This window comes from Bos taurus, chromosome 4 (genome assembly GCF_002263795.3).
Source record: "Bos taurus isolate L1 Dominette 01449 registration number 42190680 breed Hereford chromosome 4, ARS-UCD2.0, whole genome shotgun sequence".
Lineage (NCBI taxonomy): Eukaryota > Metazoa > Chordata > Mammalia > Artiodactyla > Bovidae > Bos > Bos taurus.
In genome coordinates this window covers 106420227-106430285 of record NC_037331.1, presented here as the reverse complement: position 1 = coordinate 106430285, position 10059 = coordinate 106420227, and the positions used below count along the sequence as shown (strand labels likewise).

General features: G+C 42.9%; 1 protein-coding gene across 1 annotated transcript; it reads right to left on the bottom strand.

Moving 5' to 3' along the window:
* Positions 1 to 7675: 7675 nt before the first annotated feature.
* On the bottom strand, positions 7676 to 8617 carry OR6V1 (olfactory receptor family 6 subfamily V member 1). Its single transcript, NM_001390016.1, has one exon. The coding sequence runs from the start codon at positions 8615 to 8617 to the stop codon at positions 7676 to 7678; it is 942 nt and encodes a 313-aa protein (NP_001376945.1).
* Between the last annotated feature and the right edge of the window lie 1442 nt (positions 8618 to 10059).

Below are 10059 nucleotides of genomic sequence, written 5' to 3'. Positions count from 1 at the left end.
ATAACTACCATAGGACATGTTCCCATCTGTGGACCTTTCCAAAAAAAAGTGGGCAGGTACTTTTAATTCTGCAGTAAAGGCCCACTGGGAAAACATTTTTTTTTTTCTTTCCATTCTGAGAACTTTCTCTCCTCTAAGTCTCAAGGGACTAATTACTTACCATCCTAACAAACTTTGTGGGGAAAAAAAAAAAAAAAACTGAAAAACTAAACGGGAGGCAATTATTTCCTTCTGATATGCAAACACTTTCCTTCAAATTTTTGCTTCTCAGATAATCAGCACACAAATCTGCTCAGGTTTTCCTCCTGAGAGATTCTTTCCTGCGACTCATCTCTGCACCCTCCCTCTAAAAATTTAAAACGACATCTTCGCCTCTATTTCTGTTTTGCAAATAAGAGACAAAGGCATAGAGAACAAATGTATAGAGGCCAAAGTGGGGAGGAATTGGGAGATTGGGATTGACATATATACTCTATTGATACTATGTATGAAATAGTTGACTGATAAAAACCTGTTATATGGCTCAGGGAGCTCTACTCTGTGCTTTCTGGTGACCTAAATGGAAAGGAAATCCAGAAAAGAGGGGGTATATGCACACCTATAGCTGACTCACTCTGCTGTATAGTAGAAACTAACACAAGTTTTAAAGCAATTATACTCCAATAAAAATTAATTTAATAAAATAATCAGTAACAAAAAGGAGTAAAAAACTATAACCCACAGCCTGCAGCAGCCTTTTGCCTGTTTTTCACGGTATTCCATAGGAATGGGCTCTCTGACTCACCAGTTTTGGGGAAGGTGTAAAGTGCTTTGTTCCTCCACAGTAATTGCCCTGTCATAGCCAGCATCTCCCAGGCATGACATTCATAACAAATCTGCCTGCGGTCCCTTGCTACTCACATTGTGATCCCTGGAACCACATTTGTATCTCCTGGGAGCTCTTTGGCAATGCAAAATCTGGACCCCACCCCAGACCTTGTGAACCTGAATCAGCATTTTTAACAAGACCCCTGGGTGATTCATATGCACAATAATATTTGAGAAGTGTTGGTATTAATACTAGAATATGCAGAGCATGCTGGGAATACAGGGAAGGAGTTTGTTAGATTGAATCTTCTCAAACATGGTGTCATTTGAGTTGAGGCTTCACAAGTGCCAAGAAGGGGAAAAGTGAATTCCAGAGGAGCAACTTAATAATGTAGAAAGTAACATAGACATAAAAATGACATATCGTGTGGGTAGTGCAAGTCTGGAGAGAATTAATGGAATTAATGAATGATCCCTGGAGAGTGGTCATGAGTCTCTTCATCTCGTCAAATCCAGGTCTCTTGATTAGGGGGAGTAGGGGGTCACAAGGTGTCCTCTGAAAGATGCTTCATTCACTGAAGTCATAAGATGATGAACTTTGTAGTGGATATAGAGGGCTTTACTATGGAAACTTTTGCATGCTAGGGCACATCTACCATATTCACAAAGGTACTATTTATCCTCAGGGCTGGAATTTTATTGCCTTCAATTCTGAAAAAGACCTAAGTAAGTTCATAAAGAGTTTAGGAATAGTTCTACTAAAGGGCAATTCCTTGAGGTTTCCTTCCATAAGATATGATGCTTGTCACTCTCAAGGGAAGGAGAATGACAAAGATGCTGGGTTGAATAGGGAATAAGATCTAAGGGAAAACCCCAGGCAGAATGCTACGCTGATGGTCTGGAGCCCTCCTGAAAACTGATTGTTAAAATTTCAGGAATTAAACATACTTATTATTAAAAATTAAATAAGAGACATGTACAATGAAATAGATTACGTTAAAAACAAAGGTGATCAAAACTCAAAGCTCCTCGTTATTTTACTGCCTTTTACTTTGTTTTACAGACAACTGAAGTTGTCTGTGTTACTTGTATTGATATGGTAGATATCCTGGCCTCCAAGCTCGGTGATGTCATCTTGGTAGCTTGGAATTAGACATGACGGGAGTGGAACTGACAGCGTGGAAACTGGTGAATGCTGGAAGTCAGCAAATGCTACAACTGGAGGACCAGAGATTAATATTTACCAGCAGACCACCGGGTCACTATCACTTTTCTTCCGTATTCATCAGGCATGGTTGCAAGGATCCTATTCACAACAGGAAATTTAAAGTTGAAGGAGTTGGTGGAACTAGATTGATAGAAACATGGTGTTCCATAGGCACTGCTGAAAATTTCCGCCTTGGCCTTAGAAAGTTTTGCACCTCACCTAACTCCTAAAATGCAGGGCCTTCATGGTATGACTTGTCATTCTAGGAATCAGGCCTGACTGTTATATGAAAATGACTTGATTCTTTTATCGTCTGCATCAAAACTTCCATATCCTTGGTTTCTTGCTCCCTAGTCCCTTCAGCTGGAAGGAATGAGTCTACTTTCATTTCTCATTAGGATTTACATTTGTGACAATGTGTTCTTGTGTTCTTGTCAGAACCTTATATATTTCTAATGGTCGCTTACTAGGACATTGCATCTCTGAGGCTGGAATGTTAGACACAAAATCCTGCCATCATTTTTACCTATATTTCAGTTTACTTTAGGTGGAGAGGTATAGATTGGGAATTTGGGATTGACCACATAAACTCTTCTATATTTAAAATAGATAACCAGCAAGGACCTACTGTATAGCACAGGAAATGCTGCTCAATATTCTATAATAACCTAAATGGGAAAAGAATTAAAAAAAGAATGGATACATGTATGTGTATAACTGAATCACTTTGCTGTACACCTGAAACTAACAACATTTTTAGTCAACTATACTCCAATATAAAATTTAAAAAATCATTCATATGAAGAGACAGAAAATCTAGATGTTTACCTTACACTTTTCACAAAAAATAACTAAAAATGGCTCAAAGACCTAAATGTAAAATGCAAAAATAAAGATTCCTAGAAAAAAAATATATATGTACATATATATATATATATGTTTAGACAACATTGTGCTTAGTCATTCAGTTGTGTCCAACTCTTTTAAACCCCATGGACTGTAGCCTACCAGGCTCCTCTGTCCATGAGATTCTCTAGGTAAGAATACTGCAATGGGTAGCTGTTACCTTCACCAGGGGATCTTCCCGGCCGAGGGGGTCTGCTGCATTGCAGGTGGATTCTTTACTGTCTGAGCCACCAGGGAAGTCCTGTGTGTGTGTGTGTGTGTGTGTATGTATATATGTCAGTTCAGTTTAGTCTCTCAGTCGTGTCCGACTCTTTGAGACCCCATGGACTGCAGCATGCCAGGCTTCCCTGTCCATCACCAACTCCCAGAGCTTGCTCAAACTCATGTTTATCCAGCTGTCTTATCCTCTGTCATCCCCTTCTCCTCCTGTCTTCAATCTTTCCCAGTATCAGGACGTTTTCCAATGAATCAGTTCTTTGCATCAGGTGGCCAAAGTATATATAAGTATGTATGTGTATATATATATATATATATGTGGACTTCCCTGGTGGCTCAGATGGTAAAGCATCTGTCTATAATGCGGGAGACCTGGGTTCAATCCCTGGGTTGGGAAGATTCCCTGGAGAAGGAAATGGCAACCCACTCCAGTACTCTTGCCTAGAAAATCCCACGGACGGAGGAGCCTGGTGTCCATGGGGTTGCAAAGAGTCGGACACAACTTCAGCGACTTCAGACTCTTATTTAATTTTTAATAATAAGTATTTTAATTCCTGAAATTTTAACTATCAGTTTTCAGGAGGGCTTCAGAGCGACTTCACTTCACTTTGACATATATATATATATTTATAAATTAGCTCTCGATATTACAATTTCACCCTGCCTGCTGGCAATTATGTTCCAGTGTAAGTTACTACTGTGGAATGGGAAGGCTATTGCCTTTAGTAAAATGACCTTAAATCAAGTGCCTTTATGTAGACTAACAAATAGATCAATTGTTTCCATTTCCTGGGGAAAATGGTAAAGCAAAAAATTAACATTGCAATTAGACTGAATAAAATTATTTCTTGTGTATGTGTTTTATTTATAATTGAATATGTGTTATTTTCTTTCTAGTGTTTGTGGATTCTATTGTGGTAAATAAAATACAAAAGATTTTAAAAGTGACACTGAATCTATGGTTATTTTCTAACTGTAAGTGTTCCTTTCAGGCAAGGAGTGTAAACATACAGTTACTGTTGTGAAGGAGTTACTAGAATAATTGCCATTACCAGTCTATAAATTTGATGGGAACTTGATGAATACACATTAAATAAAAGGGCATGGACGGAGGAGCTTGGTAGGCTGCAGTCCATGGGGTCACTAAGAGTCGGACATGACTGAGTGACTTCACTTTCACTTTTCACTTTCACGCATTGGAGAAGGAAATGGCAACCCACTCCAGTGTTCTTGCCTGGAGAATCCCAGGGACAGAGGAGCCTGGTGGGCTGCCATCTATGGGGTCGCACAGAGTTGGACACAACTGAAGCGACTTAGCAGCAGCAGAAGAGAAGTCTATACTGAGGGACATCAGATTCTGGAGATTCCAACTTTTAATTAATCTAGCTTTGATCTGAACAGGAGAATTTCTGAGGATGGATAGATGGGAAAGAAGTTTGAAAAACTAGACACTACTGTCAGTTCTGCCATTGTTGTGACTAACTCTTTCTTTCAGCCATGGCTACTTTGTCTATTAGATGGTGAGAAAGCGCTCCTAGTATGACTTCCCTGATGGTCTAGTGGTTAAGAATCCACCTTGCAATTCAGGGAATGAGGGTCTGATCCCTGGTTGCAGAACTAGAACCCCTCACGCTTTGGACCAACTAAGGCCACACCCATCAGCTACTGAAGCCCTCGGGGGGCTCTGCAGGACACAAATAGAGAGTCCATGAGCCACAATGAAAGATCCCGAATAATGCAGTGAAGATCCTGGTGCCACAGCTAAGACTGGACACAGCCAAATAAATAGGTAAATATTAAAAAAAAATTTTTTTTAAAACAAAGTACAGAGCACATGTATACCTGTGATGGATTCATTTTGATATTTGGCAAAACTAATACAATTATGTAAAGTTTAAAAATAAAATAAAATTAAAAAAAGAAAAAAAATAATAAAAGCCAATTCATATATGAAAAAAAATAAATAAATAAAACAAAGTACTGCTCAACTGCAGCCCGAGAATCGGTTTTTCCCTTCAGGGCTCTTGCAGCACTTGTTACCAGTAGAACCCTTTATTAAAATGTGGTAGAATTAATGGTACTTTGTCCTCTCTCTCACAGATGGATAATGCTTTGGAGTTAGAATCCACATTTCTTTGATCTTTACCAGCCAGTGAGTGGAGTATATTCCTGGTATTGGGTGATCTGTGTATTTTTACCTCATTGAATTACTATGAGAGTAAAACCAGGTGGAAAAAAATGCATAAAAATAGTTGATAAAGTGTGAAAAAACACAGTAACATATTATTAGTAGAATTATCTTTAATTCGTTCATCATGTTTTTATTTACGTTATGTGAGTGAAAGTCATGTCCACCCCTTTGCGCCCCATGTACTATACAGTCCATAGAATTCTCCAGGCCAGAATACTGGAGAGGAAGCCATTCCCTTTTCCAGGGGATCTTCCCAACCCAGGGATCAAACCCAGGTCTCCCATATTGCAGGCAGATTCTTTACCAGCTGAGCCACCAGGGAAGCTATTTACTATTTGAGATGGTAAAAGGAAGATAATTTAGAAAAAAAATAAAGCAATTGTTTCAACAGCAATAGCAAACACCGGAGTCATTGCTCCGATGTATAACTGGAGGAGTCAGATTTTCCAGCAGAAGATGAAATGAGGTGCCTAAAGAGATCTTCTGACGGGTGATGAGCATCTCAGCCAGACAGAAAAGAGCTTTTCAGAAAGTCAGAGAAAGGGGCACCTCAGTTAGGAAGGGGGCCTTCTGGTGTGGCACAGATGGATCAGTAGGGACCACTCAGGGGGCCACGGCTCCAAAGCTAGGGCATCTGTGCCCACAGAATAGCCCACAGTCCCAGCCTCGTTCACGTCCACACAGCAGAGCTAAGCTTGACGTTCCTGGTGAACTGGTCATTTTTGTTCTCATCTTATAAGCAGGGCTAGGAGTACTCTCTTGATGAATGAACTCAATAACGTTTACTGGGAAATGCCATTTGGTAGATTTAGCTGTTTTTACAGAAATAGCTTGGCAGAATATTTTACACTGGGGTTGTTTCAGAAAATCCCAGATAGAACGAAAGCAAAGAGAACATGATTCTGAGGAGAACGTACCTGAAGGATTTGGAAAATTTCACACATGAGTTGTGGGAGGGAAACTCAGCGGGAGCTGACATTTCATTCCTGAGGGAATATGGAACCTAATAGGCTTTCAGGAACGTGTGTGTGTGCATGTGAATATAATGACCGGACAAGGAATTTACTGTGTTCACCACAATCTTCTGCCTTCAAGTAGGTGAATGTTTCTAAGCATGCAGTAGAATAGTTTATTTTTATCTTTCTAAAAGTTTCTGTTGGCATCATCGACTCAATGGACAGGAGTTGGAGCAAACTCTGGGAGATGGTGAAGAATAGGAAAGTCTGCTGTGCTGCAGTCCATGGGGTCACAAAGAGTTGGACATGACTGTGTGACTGAACAATGACAAAAATCTCTTACTATTTCCTCCCTAGAATGCATACAATTCCTGAAAGATTTGTTCTTATTTCTTATACTAATGAAGATTTATCTTGCTTTCTTTAAATTTATTTTCTCTGCACAAGGCTTAGCTGGTGGATTGCCTTCTCATACTGTCCATCTTATGTTCAAAGTGTTACTCAGCATTACCTTATCAGGAAACTGTCCCCCAGTCCTCAGTCTGGTCTCAATGTCCCTCTTATCTGCTTCCATAAACCTTTCTTTGAATCCATCATTACACGTCCCCTGCCACATAAGTAGATCTTTTTTTACTTTTTTGCCACATCACATGCCATGTAGGATCTTAGTTTCCTGACCAGCAGTCAAATCTGCACCTCCTGCCATGGAAGCACAGAGTCTTAACCATTGAATTGCCAGCAAAGTCCCTGGAAGCTGCTCTTTATCATACCATTCTTTCCTGTCATAGAGCTAGGAGATTTGAAAACTATCAATGTCTTGTTTACATTTTACCCTGCACCTGACGCAGTTGTGGGGCCTGACACACAGTCTACTCAGCATTGCTAAAATGAATGAACAGATGAATCCTTATGCAATGAACTCTATACACTCGAAAGGCAATGACTTTGGTAAGTGTTGCTCTTTAGCTTAGTTCCATGTAGACAAGCACTCATGGTGCACACACTTAGCAGTGGGGCACGCGCATGTGTGTACACACACACACGCACACACACTGGGGCTGGGTAGCATTTTTTAATCAGAGAAAATTTTCTGTCTGCCCTTTTTTGAACGGCAAGCTCATGCACTTCCCTTTATTAAAAGCCCCACTTGTGGTTCCCCAGGTTACATTCCGAGTTCTTGTAACTGCTAGTGGAAAACTGGGGGGATTCCACATGGTCTTTGAGACCATCAAGCCAGCCAGGGTGCTACCAAGGACTCACTGTGGTTACCACTCTCAGGCACAGAGGGAAAATCTGAAAGAAACTCAACAGGGGTCATCCCACCCAGGTTGGTGCCCTGCCTCCTCACAGAGTGACCTGGCTGATGGAGCCTGGCTGAGTCCCTCAGGCCCCTCACAATGCCTGGAGGAGGCCTTTCAGCCTCTGCATCTGGCCTCGTAGCACAGCCTTGAACGTCTCATTGTGGAGGGTGAGGATAAAGGGGTTGAGGAAGGGGGTGAGGACGGACGTCACCAGGGCCACAGTCTTGTTGACCTCCGCGGAGTGTGCTTTGCCAGGCTGGACATAGAGGAAGATGGTGCTGCTGTAGCCAATGAAGACCAGGGTGAGGTGAGAGCCGCACGTGGAGAAGGCCTTCTGGCGGCCGCTGGCAGAGGGGATATGTAGCACAGTGCTCACGATGTAGCCATAGGAGATGAGGGTCACCAGGAAGGAACTGAGGACGAAGGCCAAGGCCATCACAAAGTCCCAGGATTCCAGCAGCTTGGTGTCTGAGCAGGACAGCTGCAGCAGAGGTGCATTGTCACAGAAGAAGTGGTTAATGACGTTGCCATGGCAATAACTGAGATGAACCCGGGAGAGGACAGTGGGCACCATGGCCAGGAAAGGAGTTGCCCAGGCAGCCCCTGCTAGCTGGGCACACACAGCCCCTCTCATCAAAGTGCCATAGTGCAGGGGGTGGCAGATGGCCACAAAGCGGTCCAGGGCCATGTCGGACAGGATGAGGAAGGAGGTGGAGCCCAGGGAGAAGTAGAAGTAGAACTGGACCATGCAGCCAGTGAAGGAGATGACCTTGCGGGGGGCCAGCAGGTCAGAGAGCATCCTGGGCACGGCAGTCATGGTCACCAGGATCTCCAGCAGGGAAAAGTTGCCCAGGAAGAAGTACATGGGCGTGTGGAGGTGGGTGTCGACAAAGACCATGATGATGATGACTGTGTTTCCTATGAAGGCAAGAAGATAAAGCACAAGGAAGGGCCCATAGAGCAGGACCTGCAGTTCACCAAGAGGGGAGAAGCCCAAGAGGATAAATTCAGAAGGGTGGCTCAGATTTGCCATGATCCCGGGGCTGGGAGCTTGAGGGGAAAGGAAACAAGAGACATTGATGGAGAGACAGAGAGAGACAGACAGAGAGAACCAATGACTGTGAAACAAGGCTAAAGGCAGAGAAAGAGAGGCTAGTAGGTGGTCATGGGTTAACAGAAGGAGAGATAAAGAGAGAAATAAATGGGAATATGAGAATCATTGAGAAACAGGGAATTACAGAAGGAAAAACATGGAAATTTACTGATAAGAAGAGAGGAAAACAGACAGGAGCAGATGACGAAAGACAACACGGCAACAGACATTTAGAGAGAAGGCAAGAATGGAATGAAATAGAAATGGAGGAGTAGGAGAGGAACACCCAATAGATGAGAGGGAGAAACAGACAGAGATAAGGAGAAGAGGGACATGGAAAGAGAGAATTTGTGTCAGTCATCCAGATGCCTTGAGTGTGGGGTGATGCTGGGAGTCTGTGTCATGACCCAGAGAGTCTGAGAGCCCTCTTAAAGCTCCCTTTCTGTCTTTCTGGGCTATCTCCCTGGTGAGGACCCTCCATCACTCACATTTCTCCAGTTACAATCATGAAATGAATGGGAAGTCAGAGTTTTGAGCCAATAAATTAGCATCCTTTGGGGAGGACCCCCTGGTGTATGTATGCAAAGGTGGGGAGCAGAGGAACACAGGTGGTCACAGAGACCAGCCTGGAGCTAGACAGAGATGAAGAGCATCTGCGTTGTAGCCAGTGGCGGGCACTGCTCTGATGAGGCAGTGACCCCCTTCCCATCCCACCCCTTGCCACATCCTGACTCTGCCCACTCAACCCTAGTGGTTTGGAGCATAAGCTCTGGACCTAGGTTGGATTCTGATCTGACGTTTGTCAAACATAAATCTGCTGCTCTCTATTACTTCCCTCTCTTAGCCTCAGCCTCAGTTCAGTTCAGTCGCTCAGTCGTGTCCAATTCTTTGTGACCCTATGGACTGCAGCATGCCAGGCCTCCCTGTCCATCACCAACTCCCAGAGTCCACCCAAACCCATGCCCATTGAGTCGGTGATGCCATCCAACCATCTCATCCTCTGTCGTCCCCTTCTCCTCCTGCTCTCAATCTTTCCTGGCATCAGGGTCTTATCAAATGAGTCAGCTCTTCGCATCAGGTGGCCAGAGTGTTGGAGTTTCAGCTTCAACATCAGTCCTCCCAATGAATATTCAGGACTGATTTCCTTTAGGATGGACTGGTTGGATCTCCTTGCAGTCCAAGGGACTCTCAAGAGTCTTCTCCAACACCACAATTCAAAAGCATCAATTCTTCAGTGCTCAGCTTACTCAGATATAAAATGAAGATAATAATAGTACTAGCTTCATGAGCTAAGACAGAGATTAAATGAATCAATTGCTTAGTTACAGTGATAGGCACGGACCAGGGGCTCAGAAATCAGTTGTTGTCTTTGTAATCATTGT